This window comes from Polypterus senegalus, chromosome 13, assembly GCF_016835505.1.
Source record: "Polypterus senegalus isolate Bchr_013 chromosome 13, ASM1683550v1, whole genome shotgun sequence".
In the NCBI taxonomy this organism is placed as follows: Eukaryota; Metazoa; Chordata; class Cladistia; order Polypteriformes; family Polypteridae; genus Polypterus; species Polypterus senegalus.
In genome coordinates this window covers 131,800,833-131,823,039 of record NC_053166.1, presented here as the reverse complement: position 1 = coordinate 131,823,039, position 22,207 = coordinate 131,800,833, and the positions used below count along the sequence as shown (strand labels likewise).

General features: G+C 36.4%; 1 protein-coding gene across 1 annotated transcript in view; it reads left to right on the top strand.

The window, feature by feature from the left end:
- Positions 1–22,207, top strand: part of mad1l1 (mitotic arrest deficient 1 like 1) — an 898,611-nt gene that overhangs the window by 55,485 nt on the left and 820,919 nt on the right. The window contains exon 9 of the mRNA XM_039774048.1: positions 5,042–5,103. Coding sequence (XP_039629982.1) covers positions 5,042–5,103 — 62 coding nt within the window. The remainder of the gene's footprint in view (positions 1–5,041; positions 5,104–22,207) is intronic.

Genomic DNA, 22,207 nt, shown 5'->3' with positions numbered 1-22,207 from the left:
ACTTGCCTTAATAGTAAGGAAATTTTAAGAGCTAATGCATTCACTTGGTTCTTTCAAGACATATTTTTTAAATTGGTTAAGTGTATTGCGTTTTTTATACTGTTAATGTTTGTCCATGTTTTTTAAATGGTTTTAGTGTAGGATATTGCAGTTATGACTGCTTGCAAATGTACAACTGTTACAGTGGTTAGAAAAAACTGAATCAGTTATTTTGCATTTTATATTTGTAATTGATTTAGACAACTGCACAGAGATCACTTTACTATTAGAGTATTTTTTCCATTTATCAGTGTCAAAAATGCCAAGATAAATCCACTCTCATTTGATTTTTGCATAACTATAAAATGAGGAAATTTCCAAGTGGATGAAAACTTTTTTTTCCCCCTGTGTTTAATTTATTTACTCTCTTGCATACAGAAAATATTTAAGACTATTTTTTTTTTTTTTTTTTTTGGAGCTATGTTTGGTCAAAACCAAGTATGGCAGCATCAGGTTCAAAGACCAATGCTCAAAGTTGTTGGGTTTGAGTATTGAACAGTTTTGAGTATTATGTTTACACTGAGAGGTTTATTTAAAGTTCATTTTCATTAATAGCAGAATAAAGATTTTTGGTAAGACACAGAGAGGCTTGTGTTAGTGTTCTGGGGCTTTTTAACCTATTTTTTATACAGTACTGCCCTCTGATTATCATGTCCAGCTTTCAGATTTGATGTCAAAGGTGCATTCCTACTAATACTTAATTGATTCTGTTTTCATAGTTGTGTATTTAAAAATACATCCTATTTTGCTTTCTACTGCATTTAATGTGTAATAACTTTGTTCAGAATGTAATACCTTTCCATGTAATTAGTTATGCTGGTATCTGAGCTAAACTAAATTCAGGCAGATTTAAAGTTTCCCCAAATGTTTTGTCAATCCAATCCATGGTGAAGAATATTACTCTTCAATAAGGCTTACAAGCCAAACAGTAACCAAAAATGAGATACAAAGTGAACAGTGGTGTGTTTATTTTTTTTTTAAAATAAATTTCCATACATTTTTTGTACATATTCTCTCTTTATTTTGCCTAGTTTTTGCCTAAACATGTTTGAGCTAGGGCACAAGATGATAAAACAAGCTGCTTTTCTTTGAGTTTTGTATAATACAGCAGCTAATGAAAGACTTTGGGCATCAACTGTGACACTTGCACCATAAAATGTTCCACAGTTCAAGTATATTTGTTTTAAGAATTTTAGTGAGAATTGTGAAATTCAAAGCAAAAATAGTTCATTCAAAGTGAAGAGAAACATTGATATTACACACAAAAAGTAACTTCTTGCTTATTTTCAATTTTCATTTAAATCTGACATTTGTTTAAGTTACTACATGTTTTTCTATATCTGCATGGCATACATCAGTACATACATTATATATGGTAGTGCATATGTTAGCATACACATACATGGTCAGAAAACTTTATGCCTCTGTGCTTTTACATTTGTTTGCAAGCAATCAATCCAATCTGTTTTTTCCAAATGCTACATCAGAACTTTTCCATAAATATGCTACCTTATGGGGATAAAAAAACAAACTTCCATTATTTATGCAGCTACTGTATGTAAACTAAAGATTCTGTTCTAGCTAAGCATACACATATATGACTTTAACTTTGTAGGATTGGCTGTTACAAAATATGATGTATATTATAAACAAGGGGGTTATTGTATGTTGGCTGACTACTGTAAATCATATATATACATATAAAATGGCTTTATATTGGCATGATGCTACTGACAAATCTATCTACAAGTTTACAGTGATTCCAATGACATGTAAACTTTGCCTCTCATTTGGAAGTAACTTTCCTTTTACTAGTGAGATAATGTGTATTTTCTCAACATTTTTTAAGCTGTCTGCTAAAATGTACTTCTCAGTAACACTGAACATACAGTAATTTCATCGTTGTGACTTTTTCTAAAAGTTTTTATTTTATAAGATTGTTTGCACATTTTCTTTTTTTATTACTCATTTGGATTATCAAAACAAATTCTGCAATAAATCCATTAATGTGTTGAACATCTTAAAGTTGTTTTATATGATAGGTTTCTTTGCTTTAATTCGCATTTAAACATGTTTAAAATGTGATATTCATTACGTTAAGAACTCCTAATATGATCTTTTATTTTGTACAGAATTAAAAGAAATTATTATGTTTTTGAAACAAAGAATCTGCCCCCCAACTGATGGCTTTGAATAATGGCTGTCATTTTTTGACTCTGATGATATTACATACTGTAAAACTGTTTTGACAGTGTTTCACTTATTTAGCATACTGTTTTGTTCATGTGTTTCTTGGAGAAAATATGAATTGAGCTCTGAATGGATTCATCCCTCTGGCAACAGCAGTTTCTAAAGCAGTTACTGTTTGGTATCAAAGTATACATGACTTGTATTTGCTTTAAATGCTGTTAATGAGCAAGTAAATAGCATAATATGACAAAATTACTTGCGTCATTAGTGGAAAAAAATTCATACTGAAGTAAAATCTCTTTAGTTGACTTTTTTATAAACCAGTGCTCATCCTACAACTGACAAAATTATTTAACATCCTGAAATGTGTGTATTTTCTTGTGTACAATGAATGGCCTAAAATGGTGCAAAGGTAAACGGTAAACTGTCAGAGGTTTAAATAAAAAGCTTAGGTTAGCAAAAACTGAAAAAAATATCAGAATATTACTATACCCTATCAAGTACTACTTGGATAATATTCCTGTGATCATAGCAAGAAAATGTCAATCAAGAAATGAAATGAGACAGAGCATTATTATCTTTGCAAGTATAGGCCTTCCACTTGGAGAAACTGCCAAAAAAGTCCAAGTGAGTCAGTACGGTGGTGTCATACCCAATCCAAAGGCAATTGGAAACTGGAAGAAGCCTCTATAGGAAGAGCTTTGGCAGACCCAAAGGCACAACCCAATCAGAACACAGTTTCTGAGGGTCACCAGCTTGCATGATGGGTGCCTCACAGCACAACAGCTTCAAGCACAGCTTAACAGCAGGTGGAAAAAAAGCAAGTCTCAGTGTCGTCTGTGAAAAGGAGATTTTGTGCTGCAGGTTTGACAGGGTGAGTGGTAGTAAGAGAGCCATTTTTTTTAAAGGACAAAATAGGGCCTTGAAATATTGGCTATGGGATACTGCAGACTGGACAAAGTCTCCTCTTCATAGTAGAAACCGAGACTTGCTCTTTTTAACCACTGTTAAGCTGTGCTTGAGGCTCACTACCTCAAATACCTAAAATTAGAACGAGGTGCATCAGATCTGGGAGGATCTTCGTGGAATCTGTCTTCTTAAACTTCAGTTTTTGCTCTTTATTAAGGTTTGCTCATTGTTGTTTAAAGTGTGTGTTACCACTATACATTGATTGTAAGAGCTTTCTGAAGCCTTCAGGAAGAAGGTGATAGGTGCCTGTGAATCTGGGAAGAGCTTTCAAAAGATCTCCAAACAACTGTAATCAATTCAAGTGGAGAAGGTTTCAAACAACTGGGAACTTGTCCAGGCCAGACTTTCCCAGCATGGCAAATACCAGTAGCCCTTATTGCAGCCGATGTCAAAATTGCATGAGCTTATCATTAGAAAGTGTTGGGAAAGGGAATCTTAAACATGGCACAATGGGTGGAGATCTCCAAAAACAAGCCAAGGAGCAGGCCAAAGGCTTCACTGGCAAGCCCAGAACAGGCTTACTCAATCTAGCTTACTTAAGGGGTGTCTAGGGTAATTTACTGCCGAGTGGAGAGAAACGAACCGTAAGTTGTTTTTTACATTTTAAATAATGAAAAATGTATGTCATGGAGGTTATGAATAAGATCGTTGACCAGGCTACCCTATACCCTGAAGCAATACGCAGCTATTTGTCACTATGATGACAACCAGTTAGAGTGCAAAATTCATCTAGTAACACTGCTAACTGCCTTTTCCCAGTTCTGGAGCAGCAGTTGCTTTATTTAGAGCTCTTTATGCTATGTGGAGAGTGAGTCTTACAAGCCTGAGACAGAATCATTTTTTGATCACTGGTACCTATTCTTTGTTTTTTGCCAGCAACTACCTACAATTTATATTTATGTCTACAGATCTGTATAATAAATGAATTTGAGCCTGGATCTGCTTCTGTTGTATCACAGTAGACATTTACAATGGTCACAATATTACTTTTGCTGTACCTTTCTGTTGGTTAGGTTAAAGAGAACTGTAAGATGTAGCCCCCATAACACCTGATGTTTTAAAGTGTTTCAAAATCCATTCCAAAGGACAATATACTTTTATCAAATAGAGAAACAAGTTCTGATTTGGGGGCAATAATTCTGACCACATCACTTGTTTTAGGGTAAACCATATGCCGTAATCTCGTGAGGCTTATAAGACAACAGAGATGTCTCCAAACCTAGGATTCTTGATGTTCATAATCTTAAAGGAATACTCCACTCAGTAATACACATACAAATACCAGATTCAGAAAGCATTCAGACATCAAGCAACATGCAATTCCCCAGAATGACAAAACGAAAACAGGATTTTAGAAATGTTTGCAACAATTATGGATTTTTGAAAAGAACAAGTTATTTTTGTTTTTCTGTGTTTTTAAGAGTTTTTCGATATATGTTCATGTTGCTACAAAATATTTATGGAAATTCTGTGTATACTTTGTTTTTAATCTCTTTATCATATGTGTGTATTCTTATGTGTACATATTTTAAGCATTTGTTCAATTGCATATTAGCTAATCACAGATAGGCAGTATTTGATAATCTTACTTTTAAAAAAAAAGTAAAATTATACAATATATGTGTGTGTGTGTATGTATATGTGTATAAACACACACATATATGTATATGTGTTTTTATATATATATATATGTATGTATGTATGTATGTATGTGTATGTATATGTATCTTCTGATTTCACAAGTGTGTAAAAGTATTAAGCTTGTCTTTCTTTAAAGAAGTGAATGTTTTGTATTAGTTTCTCATGAAACTGTTTCATGTTTACATTTTTTTTTTTTTTTAAGAAACTAGTTGCCAAACTTCAAGCTTGGGAGGATTTGGAACAAGCTACAGGATTGGGCATCAGGTAGGAAACCATACAACCATGAAGTCTCAGCTTAAGTTTGTTTTTTGTTTTTTTTCCTATTGGTCTAATAGCGTAGGTATAGTATAGTTTTATCTATCTATCTATTTTACTTTTGGTAACTAAGGTTATTAAATTATACTTAGTTTTGCTGCTTAGCTGCTATATCAAATGACTGTAAAATATTAAAAATGTTAATGCCTTATTATTTTTTTATTATTAATGTTTTCCCTTTGCAGTCATTTTTTGATTGTTATTGGTTTCTTGAGCAATTTTAATTACTGTTTTAGGGTTTGGCTTTGACTTTTTGACTCCTTTCTTGTTTCACTTTTGTTTTGTTCACATATTATTTGTATTTTGCGCTGATCAGATTTTTCTCTTCCCAGCTTAAAATATTCTTTACGTTACACTTGGGGGTGGAAAAACAAAACAAAAAAAGTTTTGATTGTTTGTTTATATTACTTTCTTTGAATGTTAGATTAACCTATATGGCTTTGAAATTTGTGAGAGAATTACTGACGGAGAAGCCCACTTGTCCATAAGGAGTTTATTCAAGTGCTTTACAGACAGTGACCAGGCTGGAATATATACCTAAATAAATAGCGTGAGTAGTGAGATTGCAGTACAGTCCACTATGGCATCTTGATACTCAGAACAGATTAGCAAATGAAATGAGTTGTTTAATTCCAGCTGTATCTGTTTCAGAAAGGATGAATTCTAGTTAACATGAACCACCTATATCTCATGACCTATTTTCTAATAAAGTGAGACTTTATGAAGCAATAGAGTAAGATTAAATATATTTAAATAGTTTTGTTTAACTGTTGTATAACAAAGATATAAAGCATTTTGGACTTCCCTTTGATAGTCTTCCAAAACAGTTTTACATTAGACAATTATATTAAGAGTTTATCATTACTATGTAGTATGCACCATTGCTAACATAATTCCTTTTGGCATACTCTGGCTATTTACCAGACAACTTAGCCCAGCAGTAATGGGTTGACTCATGATTTCCATTTTTTTGATTGTCCTACATTATATATGGAAGTGTGTCAGAAAGCCTGTTTAAAACCATTTTGTATCAAATGAAGACTACTCAAGTTGCTGTCTCTGAATTTATTCAAAGAAGATTAAACATTACAGAGAGAAGTAGTCTAGCTCTTCTCTAATGGTAAGGCCTTCAAGTAATGCAGAACTAAAGCCTGACATAGATGTACAGATTTACCTCTTAGATGGAAAATGTACGCATCTAGTGGTTTTGGACAAAGTTTCACAAACAGATTAATTTTAAAATCTTAACTCTAATTTTAGCTATTAAACTTTGTGCTTTGAATAGTGAATTAGATGCTTAAGGCTGGCACACACAACTTTTAATACTTTGGTACACAAAGTTTTCCAGCAACGCACAAAGAAGCATGTTAAGAAATCCATCCTACATGCTACCTTACAAATGTTTACAAAGGATTAATCGCACTATGTCCCTCTTTGTGCAAATCACTTATTTAAAACTTGTGACGTCTGGGAGGCTTATAGGTGAATTCTTTGAAAATTGACATTATAGTGATCCTATTAGTTTGCTGTATTCCTCCTACTCACAAAATTTATTTCCTGTCATGTTAGCCAAAAATATTCATATTAAAAATAAGTATACAGTATATTGAAATATATTCAGACATATGTTAAACAGTCTAGGTGCTACAAATTGTACCGTAAATGCTTTTTTATATTTTACTAGCAAAATACCCGCGCTTCGCAGCGGCAAAGTACTGCCTTAAAATTTTTATTAAGAAGAAAATTAAACCTTTTTAAACTGAGGGAAAATATACCAATAATTATTTGTTAAGGATCTCTTTGTATACCACATTGTCAGTTCGGCCCTCCTGTTGTAATATGACCAAGCTGTGCGCTGAGCTTACTCTTGAGCATGCAACGTATAGTTGACCATGTGAAAAGTAATCTTGTCTCAAATCTCATAGCTTGGATTGCTGCTGTCCTAATCGGTTTGAGTTTCATGGTTTGTTTCAATTACGACAGTATTTGCAGGACTTGTGTTGAAGTGACATTTAGCATCTGTCAAGTGTTGTAAGCATACAGCCGGTTTCATCAATAACTTCACATCCATCTTTTGAGAGTTTAAACATTCATAAACATCAAAGTGTCCACTACTGAAATCGTCACCTGTCAATCTAAGATGTTTAAGAGGCATTGGCGGTTGTCAAAAGGTGTAAAATATTTGGGCATTTCGGTACACTTGAAAGCGACAACCGAACAATTCAGCGGCAGCCATCAACTCACATGCAGAACCATAGCTGAAGGGGTTAAGCATTTCACTCTTATTGTGCTCATGTGTAGTATAATTATCTCCTGTACCGTCATCAGTCCACACCTTGAACCTGTCCCAGTCATTCAATACATAAGACACAATGTTTCTCCGGATATCAAGAGTGAGCCTGATATGGCCGTGCAATATGTAACAAAGAGAATGGAAAAGGCAGGTGCCATCTCCGGGCATGGAAACCACTCGGTAAGTGACAGTTCTTTGATCGATGGTGATCACCTCGATAGACATGTTAATGGGGTTATGGTTGGAACGATAAAGGAAATGGGTACCTGAACAATGTAAAGTAAGTCTAAAATACCTACATAATAACTATAATCGTAATAAACGAACAATAAAACAGGGGAGAAGCCGTGGATTAAATAAAAAGGCTGTAGTTATCAGCAGGGAGACGTGAATCCCGTGACGAAGCAAGGAAGGGAATGTGGAGACCGGAGTGACGGACGGCCTTATATAGGTAGGTAGCCAACAACGTGGGAGGCGTTGGGATGGGGGACCCAACGCCGCCTCACACAGTGTCCGAGCTGCAGGCTATGGACGTATATATGTACGTAAGTAGGATTCAGTTAGCGTTGGGAACCCGCGTACCAAATTTATTGAAGATGGGCCCATAAGTAACAAAGACCATTGGAAAGTTCAATATGGGGGCCGACCGTGTTGTCATACCACTGAAATAAGTATGTACATTGGTTTCGGTTAGCGCAGGGAAGCCACCTACCAAATTTTGTGAAGATGGGGCCATAAATAAGAAAGTTCAACATGGCAGATGTTGTCGACCATTATGATCGTTATACGTAGAATTTCGAAATGAAACCTCCTTAACTTTTGTAAGTAAGATGTAAGGAATGAGCCTGCCAAATTTCAGCCTTCAACCTACACGGGAAGTTGGAGAATTTGTGACGTTTGAAAGTTCAATATGGCGGCCAACAGTGGCATCATACCACCGAAATAAGTATGTACATCGGTTTCAGTTAGTGCAGGGTAGCTGCCTACCGAATTTCGTGAAGATGGGGTCAGTCTTCTACCTACACGGGAAGTTGGAGAATTAGTGAGTGAGTCAGTCAGTCAGTCAGTCAGTCAGTCAGTGAGGGCTTTGCCTTTTATTAGTATAGATTATTATTGTAATATTTTTATTTTACTCACTGTGCATCTGAAAACCCTGATGTACCTATGACTTGTGCACATAATAGCAGAAGAATAAAACTCAACTGCAGCCTTCAAACGAATGTGACACTTGAAAACACAGCCCTTCATGAGAATGGAATTCTCTGGGTACACAAAGAGAAGAGATAAAAAAAAAAAATGAAATAGGGGTACAGTTCAGCCTGCCTCCCTGTAATGCACCCAGATACAATAGCAAGGGATGGCAAAAAAATGTTAAACAGTTATTAATTGATCTTCCTTTTTTAGATCTATATAAAAAAAAAAACTTCCAGCAAATGGTTTATGGATTAAGCATGCAGTATACTTTGCAGCACGAGATGCCTGATGATTGGTGCAGGCAGGAGCTGATGCTTAATGAAAATCGTATGGGGATAAACTAAACTCCATTTCTGTTTTTTCTCCACTTTTAAATTACATTGAAAATGTAATATACTGTAGGTGATATTATTTATTTTGCATCATACCATATTGTTTTAGTCATTGTGAGTCAAGTCAGCAGCCACATAGACTGTGTTCAAAATTGTTGGTTGGCTGAGCCTGAGGTAACTAAAATGAACACTACTAACGATTAAAGTGCTATTTCACTTAGTAATTTTTAAGCTGCTATAATAACGGAGTGAAAATAAAAAAAATTATAAGAGTTATGTTCTGATGTCAATAATGACAAAGAAATTCAGCTCTTGCTTTTTGTGATGGATGCGTAAAGTATGTATGTATATATGTATGTATGTATGTGTATATATATATATGTATGTATATATATATATATATATATATATATACACACACACACTCACAGTCTCACAGTTGCCCCCTTCCTGATTTCTTATTCTTTTGCATGTTTGTCACACAAAATGTTTCTGATCATCAAACACATTTAACCATTAGTCAAATATAACACAAGTAAACACAAAATGCAGTTTTTAAATGATTGTCCAACTTCCCGTGTAGGTAGAAGGCTGAAATTTGGCAGGCTCATTCCTTACAGCTTACTTACAAAAGTTAAGCAGGTTTCATTTTGAAATTCTGTGCATAACGGTCAACAACGTCCGCCATGTTGAACTTTCTTTTTTATGGCCCCATCTTCACGAAATTTGGTAGGCGGCTTCCCTGCGCCAACCGAAACCAATGTACGTACAGTGGAACCTCGGTTCACGAACGTCTCTGTACATGTACAACTCGGTTTACAAGCAAAAAGTTTGCCAAACTTTTGCCTCGGTTCACGACCACACACTCGGTATACGAACAAGCCAGTTTCCATTTTGGTTTGTACATGTTCAGTCTCTCCCTGTGCATTTCCTGTGCAGCGAGCAAGAGAGAGACAGAGAGAGCAACACACAGACACACACACACACACACAGAGAGAGGCAGCCCGAGATGCAGACACACAGGCCGCGCAAGAGAGAGCTGGACGCATTAAGGTAGCAAGGCAGTTAAAGAATGCTCTGGGCTTGATTTTGTTTTCACTTCTGTTTCCAGTGATCTGTTTGTAGCGTGCATTGTTGCAATATTATTTTTCTTGGTGGTTTATTAAATTACAAATTTTTTCAAATGTTCTTTTTTTTTTACCTGTGCTTAAAACTCATTTAAAAAGTGCTTTTAGCCGGCGGTTGGTAGCGCTATAGCGCAAACTATTGCAGTGTTAGTTTTCTCTGTTGTTCAAGGTTTTCTCAGTGTTATTCAATGTTTTTACATTTAGTTTACTACTAGCCAAATACCCGCGCTTCGCAGCAGAGAAGTAGTGTGTTAAAGAAGTTATGAAAAAGAAAAGGAAACATTGTAAAAATAACGTAAGATGATTGTTAATGTAATTGTTTTGTCATTGTCATGAGTGTTGCTGGCATATACAAACCGGATTCCAAAAAAGTTGGGACACTATACAAATCGTGAATAAAAACTGAACGAAATGATGTGGAGGTGCCAACTTCTAATATTTTATTCAGAATAGAACATAAATCACGGAAAAAAAGTTTAAACTGAGAAAATGTATCATTTTAAGGGTAAAATATGTTGATTCAGAATTTCATGGTGTGTCAACAAATCCCAAAAAAGTTGGGACAAGGCCATTTTCACCACTGTGTGGCATCTCTCCTACTTCTTACAACACTCAACAGACGTCTGGGGACCGAGGAGACCAGTTTCTCAAGTTTAGAAATAGGAATGCTCTCCCATTCTTGTCTAATACAGGCCTCTAAATGTTCAATCGTCTTGGGCCTTCTTTGTCGCACCTTCCTCTTTATGATGCGGCAAATGTTCTCTATAGGTGAAAGATCTGGACTGCAGACTGGCCATTTCCGTACCGGATCCTTCTCCTACGCAGCCATGATGTTGTGATTGATGCAGAATGTGGTCTGGCATTATCGTGTTGAAAACTGCAGGGTCTTCCCTGAAGGAGATAACGTCTGGATGGGAGCATATGTTGTTCTAGAACCTGAATATATTTTTCTGCATTGATGGTGCCTTTCCAGACATGCAAGCTGCCCATGCCACATGCACTCATGCAACCCCATACCATCAGAGATGCAGGCTTCTGAACTGAGCGTTGATAACAACTTGGGTTGTCCTAGTTCTCTTTGGTCCGGATGACATGGCGTCCCAGATTTCCAAAAAGAACTTTGAATCGTGACTCGTCTGACCACAGAACAGTCTTCCATTTTGCCACACTCCATTTTATATGATCCCTGGCCCAGTGACAACGCCTGAGCTTGTGGATCTTGCTTAGAAATGGCTTCTTCTTTGCACTGTAGAGTTTCAGCTGGCAACGGCGGATGGCACGGTGGATTGTGTTCACTGACAATGGTTTCTGGAAGTATTCCTGAGCCCATTCTGTGATTTCCTTTACAGTAGCATTCCTGTTTGTGGTGCAGTGTCGTTTAAGAGCCCGGAGATCACGGGCATCCAGTATGGTTTTACGGCCTTGACCCTTACGCACAGAGATTGTTCCAGATTCTCTGAATCTTGGATGATGTTATGCACAGTTGATGATGATAGGTGCAAAGTCTTTGCAATTTTTCGCTGGGTAACACCTTTCTGATATTGCTCCACTATCTTTCTGCGCAACATTGTGGGAATTGGGGATCCTCCACCCATCTTGGCTTCTGAGAGACACTCCCACTCTGAGAAGCTCTTTTTATACCTAATCATGTTGCCAATTGACCTAATTAGTGTTTATTGGTCTTCGAGCTCTTCGTTATGCTCAAATTTACTTTTTCCAGCCTCTTATTGCTACTTGTCCCAACTTTTTTGGGATTTGTTGACACCGTGAAATTTTGAATCAATCGGATTAAACGTTTGATCTGTTATCTACGTTCTATTACAAATAAAATATTGACATTTGCCATCTCCACATCATTGCATTCAGTTTTTATTCACAATTTGTTTAGTGTCCCAACATTTCTGGAATCCGGTTTGTATATATACATACATATATATACAGACTCACATTTACATACATATACAAACACACACATACATATATATATATATATATATATATATATATATATATATATACACTGCTCAAAAAAATTAAAGGAACACTTTGAAAACACATCAGATCTCAATAGGAAAAAGAAATTCTCCTGGATATCTATACTGATATAGACTGGGTAATGTGTTAGGAACGAAAGGATGCCACATCGTTTGATGGAAATGAAAATGATCAACATACAGAGCCCTGAATTCAAAGACACCCCAAAAATCAGAGTGAAAAAATTGTGGCAGGCTAGTCCATTTTGCCAAAATTTAATTGCAGCAACTCAAAATTGTACGCAGCACTTTGTATGGCCCCTGTGTTCTTGTATACATGCCTGACAACATCGGTGCATGCTTCTAATGAGATGACAGATGGTGTTGTGGGGATCTCCTCCCAGATCTGGACCAGGGCATCACTGAGCTCCTGGACAGTCTGAGGTGCAACCTGGTGGCATTGGATGGACCAAAACATAATGTCCCAGAGATGTTCTATTGGATTTAGGTCAGGAAAGTGTTGTGGCCAGTCAATGGTATCAATTCCTTCATCCTCCAGGAACTGCCTGCATACTCTCACCACATGAGGCCAGGAATTGTCGTGCACCAGGAGCCACTGTACCAGCATAGGGTCTGACAATGGGTCCAAGGATTTCATCCTGATACCTAATGGCAGCCAAGGTGCCTTTGTCAAGCCTTTAGCGGTCTGTGTGACCCTCCATGGATATGCCTCCCCAGACAATCATTAACCCACCACCAAACTGCTCATGGTGAATGATGTTACAGGCAGTATAATGTTCTCCATGGCTTCTCCAGACCCTTTCACTTCTGTCACGTGCTCATGGTGAACCTGCTCTCATCTGTAAAAAGCACAGGGCACCAGTGGTGCATCTGCCAATTCTGGTATTCTATGGCGAATGCCAATCGAGCTGCATGCTGCTGGGCAGTGAGCTCAGGGCCCATTAGAAGACATGGGGCCCTTGGTTACCCTCATGAAGTCTTTCTGGTTGTTTGGTCAGAGACATTCACACCAGTGGCCTGCTGGAGGTCATTTTGTAGGGCTCTGGTAGTGCTCATCCTGTTCCTCCTTGCCCAAAGGAGCAGATACTGGTCCTGCTGATGGGTTATGGACCTTCTATGGCCCTCTCCAGCTCTCCTAGAGTAACTGCTTGTCTCCTAGAATCTCCTCCATGCCCTTGAGACTGTGCAGGGAGACACAGCAAACCTTCTGGCAATGACACGTATTGATGTGCCATCCTGGAGAGTTGGACTACCTGTGCAACCTCTGTAGGGTCCAGGTATCGCCTCATGCTACCAGTAGTGACACTGACTGTAGCCAAATGCAAAACTAGTGAAGAAACAGTCAGAAAAGATGAGGATGGAAAAATGTCAGTGGCCTCCACCTGTTAAACCATTCCTGTTTTGGGGGTCATCTCATTGTTGCCCCTCTAGTGCATCTGTTGTTAATTTCCTTAACACCACAGCAGCTGAAACTGATTAACAACCCCCTCTGCTACTTAACTGACCAGATTAATATCCCATAAGTTTCATTGACTTTATGCTGTACTCTGATTAAAAAGTGTTCCTTTAATTCTTTTTGAGCAGTATATATATATATATATATATATATATATATATCTCTATATATATATATAGATCTATATATATATATATATATATATATATATATATATATATATATATATATATATATATATATATATATATATATATATATAATATATATATATATATATATATATATACACACACAGCGTTTTATATCAGTGCAATACGCTGCTTGTTAAAACGGATAACTCCCGCTCTTACGTGTAAGTCTGCGTGGATATAATGAACTATCGTATTTGTTCAAGTTCTATTTAAATTTTAAATAGAAGGAATTTTTATTTAGTCGACAGAAATATCTTTGGTAGGAATGGTAAAAACAGACAGGAATATTATTCCTGAATAAATCAACTCAGACCTTAAACAACTTATAATATTTTGCTCTCCATAAAAATATATCCTGTCAAAATTATACAAATTCAAATATGAACATGCTGCATAACAAAACCTGGAAATATAAATAAAATGTGTTCCTTTCAGCAATAACAAATCAAATCATTCAGTTGTCTTTGCTCATATGTCATTTTAGAGCTGGGCGCCTGGCATCTTTTTGGCAACAAGTTCGTTTATGTTTGGTGTGAGGTTCTGTGTTGTGGAGATTCTCAGGATGGATTGCAGGTGCTCATCAGTGAGGCGACTCCTGTGTGCTGTTTTGTTAGTCTTTATCACTGAGAAGAGCTTCTCACACAGATATGTGCTACCAAACATGCACAAGGTTCGAGCCGCATGTAGACGGACTTTTTGTTCTTCAAAGTCACCAAAGCGCCGTGCAAACTCAGTGCGCTCAGTTTATCAGCAAAGTGCGTATTTGGGAACACCGTAGTGACGACTTGGTTTAACATTACTTGGCAACAGGGAAAGTGGGGCAAGTTCACTGGTGCATTTGTGTCTCCCATAAAAGCAGCTTCACTTGAAATCACTTTGTGATTGTGCACGGTAAAACGTCCGCTGAAGTGTCAGATTCTTATTTAATTCTTCTGCTTTCTGTATCTTCTGCATTGCATTCAGGTCTTTCAGGTTACCCTGATGTTTTGTCTCATAGTGCCGTCTTAGATTAAATTCTGTAATTACAGCCACATTAGCTCCACAAATGAGACACACGGGTTCAGTAAACATATACTCAGCCTCCCATCGGTTTTTAAAGGCTCTATTTTCAGAATCAACTTTTCTCTTCAGCATCGTGTGAGCTAGCTTCACAATAACTTGCAGCATAAGCTAGACTTGATTAGCGCGTAAGTGTTAGGCAAGGCAGCTGAAGCGCTGCATTATGGGATCTGTAGTTTATTGTGTTACCAGCGCTTCATATACCGGGCCATTAATAACAATAATACAGTATATAAAATGATCTCGCGGGCGGATATAATTACACGCGGGCGGATGTGGCCCGCGCCCTTGAGTTTGACACATATGGACTAAATAGAACTTGAAAAGATATATTTTTCAAATGTGATCGCAATTCAGATAGAGTTGAGCGCACTACAGCCTGCATGCCTCAATAAGTCATCCTGCCCTCGCTCTTTCTTTTTTACCGTTCATCTAATGAATACACTGAGTATGGCTTTACCAAAACAATCATTGATGGCGAATAAAGTATCCATTATTCGAGTATGTAGATCGGGTATATATATACATATACATATATACCCAGGTATCGCAGCGGAGAAGTAGTGTGTTAAAAAGCTAGAAAAGAAAAGGGAACATTTTAAAAATAGCGTAACATGACTGTCAATATACAGTATTTGTTTTGTGAGTGTTACTGAGTGTTGCTGTCATCAAGGATTTGATTATCATTATTTCTTTCAATCAGGTTAGTATTTGTAGGATGTGTTGTGTTCAAGTTACATTCCGTGTTTGTCAATCGTTGTAAAGATGACAGGTTTCATTCATCGATTCGTTTCTTACTGCATCAATAAACAGCTCGTCTTCTTCTTTATCTGAGACCTGACACACTGCATGCACGGGTTTTTTACACTGTCTTCCTTTAGCGGGACATTGACTTTTTCCACCGTGTGCTTTGTTTCCACAGTAGCTGGATTTATGAATATGCTTGTATGTATCAGGCGCTTCATATTTTTTGCTGCCTTTTCAATTGTGTAATTAGTTTTTGTTCAGCTCTTTGGAACTGTTGCTTTTATCTGTGCACTCGTCAGTTCACGTGAGCCGCTCGGTGTACATGCATCGAAGTTTCCCAGCTGTGCTGGTGCCATGTCGCTATGTCCATGGCTGTATTTAATGTTACCTTAGTCCCGGCACTTAAAACTTTCTCTCACAGTTTCGCTGAGTTTGTGCCACCCTGACCATCTCATCTTCTTCTGAATAAGCACAGTCCTTCACCTGTGAATATTTACCCGTGGCAGTTTGCTATTGGATTGCCGCTGACGGACGGCCTTATATGGGCAGGCACTAAATTACAAGCGCCAGCGCAGCCTGTCTATGAACTTAATTTAAAGTGTAGGTTTACATGTGCTTTGTTTCAGTAGCAGAACTCATGAATATGGTTGTATATGTCACTCGCTTGCTTATTGTTTCGCTGCCTTCTCAATTATATAATGCATGTTTTCTTCAGCGCTTTTTGGAGCTCTTCCTGGTTTTCTACGTACTGCGTGATTACGTGGAAGGCGTGATGATGTCACCGAAACTCCGCCCCACGGGTTTCAAGCTCATCTCCATTACAGTAAATGGAAAAACAGCTTCCAGTTATGACCATTACGCGTAGAATTTCGATATGAAACCTACCCAACTTTTGTAAGGAAGCTGTAAGGAATAACCCTACCAAATTCCAGCCTTCTACCTACACGGGAAATTGGAGAATTAGTGATGAGTCAGTCAGTCAGTCAGTCAGTCAGTCAGTCAGTCAGTCAGTGAGGGCTTTGCCGTTTATTAGTATAGATTATGCTGTGCATTCTATGGTTAAACTATATTTGTGCTTAAAAACTTACAAACTTTATGTAAATATATATATTTTTTATGGTCTGGAACGGATTAATTGTATTTACATACAATCCTATGGGGGAAGTTGCTTCGGTTCACGACCAAATCGGTTCACGACCATAATTCGTTCCAAAACTCTGGTCGTAAACCAATGTCCTACTGTACTTATTTCGGTGGAATGACGCCACTGTCAGCCGCCATATTGAACTTTCCAATGTCACTAATTCTCCAACTTCCTTTGTAGGCATAAGGCTGAAATTTGGTACTTATTTCGGTGGTACGATGCCACTGTCGGCCGCCATATTGAACTTTTCAACGGTCTTTGTTACTTATGGGCCCATCTTCAAGAAATTTGGTACATGGGTTCCCAACGCTAACTGAATCCTACTTACGTACATATATACGTCTATAGCCTGCAGCTCGGTCACCGTATGAGGCGTTGGGTCCCCAATCCCAATGCCTCCCACGTTGTTGGCTGCCTGCCTATATAAAGCCGTCTGTCGCTCCGGTCTCTACATTCCCTTCCTTGCTTCCCCACGGGATTCACGTCTCCCTGCTGATAATTACAGTCTTTTTATTTAATCCACGGCTTTTCCCCTGTTTTATTGTTCATTTATTACGATTATAGTTATAGTTTAGGTATTTTAGACTTACTTTACATTGTTCAGGTACCCATTTCCTTTATCATTCCAGCCGTACCCCCATTAACATGTCTATTGAGGTAATCACCATCGATCAAAGAACTGTCACTTACCGAGTGGTTTCCATGCCCGGAGATGGCACCTGCCTTTTCCATTCTCTTTGTTACATATTGCCCGGTCATATCAGGCTCACTCTTGATATCCAGAGGAACATTGTGTCTTATGTATTGAATGACTGGGACAGGTTCAAGGTGTGGACTGATGACAGTACAGGAGATAATTATTCTACACAAGAGCACTAGAAGAGTGAAATGTTTAAGCCCTTCACCTATGCATCTGCATGTGAGTTGATGGCTGTTGCTGAATTGTTCGGTTGTTGCTTTCAAGTGTACCAAAATGGCTAAATATTTTACACCTTTTGACAACCGCCAATGCCTCTTGAACATCTTAGATTGACAGGTGACGATTTCAGTAGTGGACACTTTGATGTTCATGAATGTTTAAACTCTCAAAAGCTGGATGTAAAGTTATTGATGCAACCGGTTATATACTTACAATGCTTGACAGATGCCGAATGTCTCTTCAACAGAAGTCTTACAAATACTGTCGTAATTGAAACAAACAATGAAACTCGGACTGATTATGACAGCAGCAATCCAAGCTGTGAGATTTGAAACAACATTACTGTTCACATGGCCAACTGTACGTTGCATGCTGAAGAGTAAGCTCAGCGCACAGCTTGGTCATATTACAACTAGAGGGCCGAACTCACAATGTGGTATACAAAGAGATCCTTAACAAGTAATTATTGGTATATTTTTCCTCAGTTTAAAAAGGTTTAATTTTCTTCTTAATAAAAATTTTAAGGCAGTACTTCGCCACTGTGAAGCGCAGTGTATTTTGCTTGTTCAACAATGAATGAATGGCTAGGTTAGGATGGTTGGGAATCATTATTTCAGAAAAAAATGAGATGCATTTCTGGGTGGTTGTTAGTTTTGCATAAGACGACAAAGTCAAAAATATTAGCAAATACCTTTTGAGGGGTACGTGGCACCATCTGTTGTAGCACAGGAATTTTTAAATATTAAGTATTTTATTTACTGTAGAATACTGAGTGTTTTGATGTTTTTTTCTCTGTGGGGATGTAAAATAGAATTATTTGCCTTTAGATACATTGCCAAAAACTCCACCTTATTTTAAGAATTAACATTTTACCTCAGTAAGGAATAAACTCTTGAACATTACAGACTGTTAAAATGAGATATGAATAACTTGGCCTCCTAAATTGCTAATGCAGATTAGTTGAGGAATCTGGGGGAAAACATGTTTATAGATGCATTGATATTTTTAATTAATTAATTTTAATTCATTCAATTAATGTACGAAATATTACTCCATTCATCCAGCCATCTGTTTTCTAATGCACTTATCCACTTGAGAGTTGCAGGAAGTCTGTGTTTAACCTGTGGAGCATAGGGCACTAGGTGGGGAAAAAGCAGGACAGGGCATATTTATAACCTTGCTTATACAAACTGAGAAAAAATTTGAGTTGCCAGTTAACCCAATGTAATTCTTTTGGATGTAAAAAGAAAACTTGAGTAACTTTTGGATTAATGTGTATATGTTTATGTAACATTAGAAAAATTGACTTTGGAAGTCTTTGTGTCAAATTACTTCCATGATTTGAATCTGTATAGAATGTGATTCTGTTTGACACATACTTAAACTGATACTTGGAACATGCTCTAGAGCAGGGGTGGCCAGCTCTGATCCTTAGTTAGAGACTAGTTTTTGCTTCTAATTAACTTTATTTTATTTATTGATTTGCTATTTAAGATTCAGACCCTTTAAACCTGGGCTGAGCAATGTCCAGGATTGGAGTTGGTTACCCCTGCTCTACAGTGTTTGACTCAGCCAGTCACAAGCATTTGCAGTGATTGGTAGGGTCTCATACAGGAATGAAACAGTTTTTGTTACAAGTGACAAAAGATAGTTGAATGAAAATGTGTTTTTAATAAAACAAAACGGAATAATGCACCAAAAGGAGGTCTGGTAGTAAAAAAAAAAAAAAGTTTAATATTTTAACTTGGCACAAAGAGTCTGATAAGGATCACATCTAGACTTATTTTCATTTTCATCAAGCTTCCATCTCAGTTGTTTTTGTAAATAAAAAATATCTTGGGAAAGGAAAATGGTTATATGCATAAGTTACTGATATCATCACTTTCAGTTTGCAAAATCAATTGGTAACAACGTCTACTGTTATGCTCACATGTGTAAATCATGTAGAGTGTTTGGTTAATCAAATGCGAGTTGAGAGAAGGGGTGCTGTTTTGGCAAACACTTTGCCTATATTCCTCCAACATAACCACAAATTGTTTTATTGTGCACCGTTTAATTCCCAGTTAAATCTGAAATGATAAAAGGTGTGCCCTATATGTATGTTGTGTGGTGAATAGAAAAAACACCTATGTAAAAGAAAAAGAATAACCCAAATATTATTACCACATCCTGTATTTTCTGTGTGGGAAAAATTTCCAGAATACCCACCACCTTGACATGTTTAGTGCACACCTCGGTAGTGTGTGACAGGACAGAGTGATGGCAACTACTACAGTGGAGGACAACCAGTACTGTTTTATTAAATTAGGTGAACCTTTGAATATACTAATGTTAGAAATATTTAGTATGGTTTAATTTCTTGTTTGTTTTAACAATGTGTATTGTTACAAAACAATTTTTAAAGTCTTAACCTTCATGTTATTCTTCTTATACTGTAAGCAACATTGCACGTGCAGCATTAGCAAACATTACATTAAATTCAGAATGTAGTAATCTACTTAAAATACCAATTTACTTTGAAAAATCTAAATATATTTCCCTATTAGAAAATTAGCATCTTACCTAACCTCTCATTTCAAACTCTTCTGGTGTCCTTCATGAATTGATTGAAGATTCCTGTGTATACTGTATATTCTAAAAATCAACAGCTTGTAAAACAATCATTTGAGAGTATGCTTGACTTTATTAATATGAATGTTGCCATTTTGTAGTGTAATGCATAGCAAGGTTGTTTTTTTTTTTTTTAAAAAATTTTTTAATTTGAAAGGTACGTAATTCTTTGCGAGTTAAAAAATTCTCCCTTATTTAGTTTTCCACTAGATGTAGCCCTTGAGTTATAATCTCTGTGATACTGGTATAGTTGTCATTTCCTGTGCAGTTCTTGTTTTTCATATGTTTAGTCATTTTAGAATTTACTACTACATTTCTTGTTTAACTGTATTCATATCACTTTTATTAAATATTTATTATATATTGGTTTTATTTATTTTTTTTTAATTATTTGACAGTATATATAAAATTACAGTGTATTTTTTTTTTTACCATATCTGAATAATGGGTTGAATGCAAGTCAAGAATTTGGTGTGCCTGACAAATGGGGAAAAATAATTGTACCATGGACAAAGAAAACACTTTGTGAAATATATGCATATATAAATTAGATGATTCATGATTTTCTCACAGCATTCCCACAGGTAAAAGGTACTACAGGTGATTTATTTTTTGAGCTTGTTTTTATACCTTCTTGATGTTGAAATGCTTTAGTCAAAGAGTGTATTGATTCCTTAAAAAAAAAAGTGTGCAATGAAATATGAGACCATTTCATAATTCACATAAAGGAGTCACTGTGTTACCTAGCAGAATAACTGAAAACAAGTAAAGACAGTAAACAGAAAAAGAACAAAAGCAGTAAGCCTCTTTGTAAATAAAATATGTACATAACAATATATGCAATATAAAGCACATTAAGTGGATACAAAAACTATTAAATTATTGTAATTAATTCCAGAAGGTTTATGTATGTAATGTTTTCAGCCCCAGTCATCATTGAATACATCCCATCATTTCTCTTACTAGTAACTTTGTACTATATTGTATACATGTGTTTAACAGTAAAGTGCTGCTGTTTTATTTTAAGTATCTTTTGTGTTTTGGAGTGGTTCCATTGAATACAAGATTTAGTATCTTAATTTTATTAATTAATTGTCTCCTCAGGCTAAGCTCGTATACGTTTTGTGTTAAATATGCCCTTCAAAATAAGATCTAGTTAATATCCTTTTTAAAATCTTATTAAAAATAAAATTGAGTTTTTTGAAGTCTGATTATCCCATGAAATGGAATTTTTAAACCTAATTATGACTGGATTTGCATACATTTACAGACACCATTGAAAGGTAGTTTTAATAAATTTATTAATGGAATCCGCTTTCTCATTTTCCGTAAGGTATCTGGCTATTATATAAAGAATTTTTTGTGTTGTTTTTGTTTGTGAGATTATTTTTAATATGAATGTTTTTCTTTTTCTTTCAAGTAGTGTTTTTTTCAGGAATTAGTTCTGGTTAAGTTGCCAGCTTAGAAAAATAATTATTTCTTATGTTCCCAAAGAATACTTATGCAGAACTGACCTGCTTTTGTTATAGATTACTTGATCAACATCCAAAACTTTGATGTAAACATTAGTGCGATTCCCTGAGCTCTTAACCACTAAAATGGGTTATCTACAGAAGCTGTTAAAGGGAAAATTTAATAAATGAAGTTGCAGTGTAAAGGTAGTAAGGTGCACCTAATTATATAGCTGTATATGCTGTATTCTTTTTGAAATTAGATTGTTATAATTCAGACTTTTTTTGCACTTGTAAGTTAAGTTTTAAGTATTAAGTTTTCCTTAATATGTATGTAGTTTGCTTAAACAGATGTTTCTCATGGTCCTTTAAAATAAGGATTTTTAAATCTTGGATGTTTGCATAGTGTTTGTGCCCTTCTTTTATATCTTTGTTGCCTGGGCGATTTCTTGGCTCACGTGGCATATTCATTGCATGCCTAGCAATTGTGTAGCACCACAGCAACCAGATACACACAATGCCGGCACCCGTGA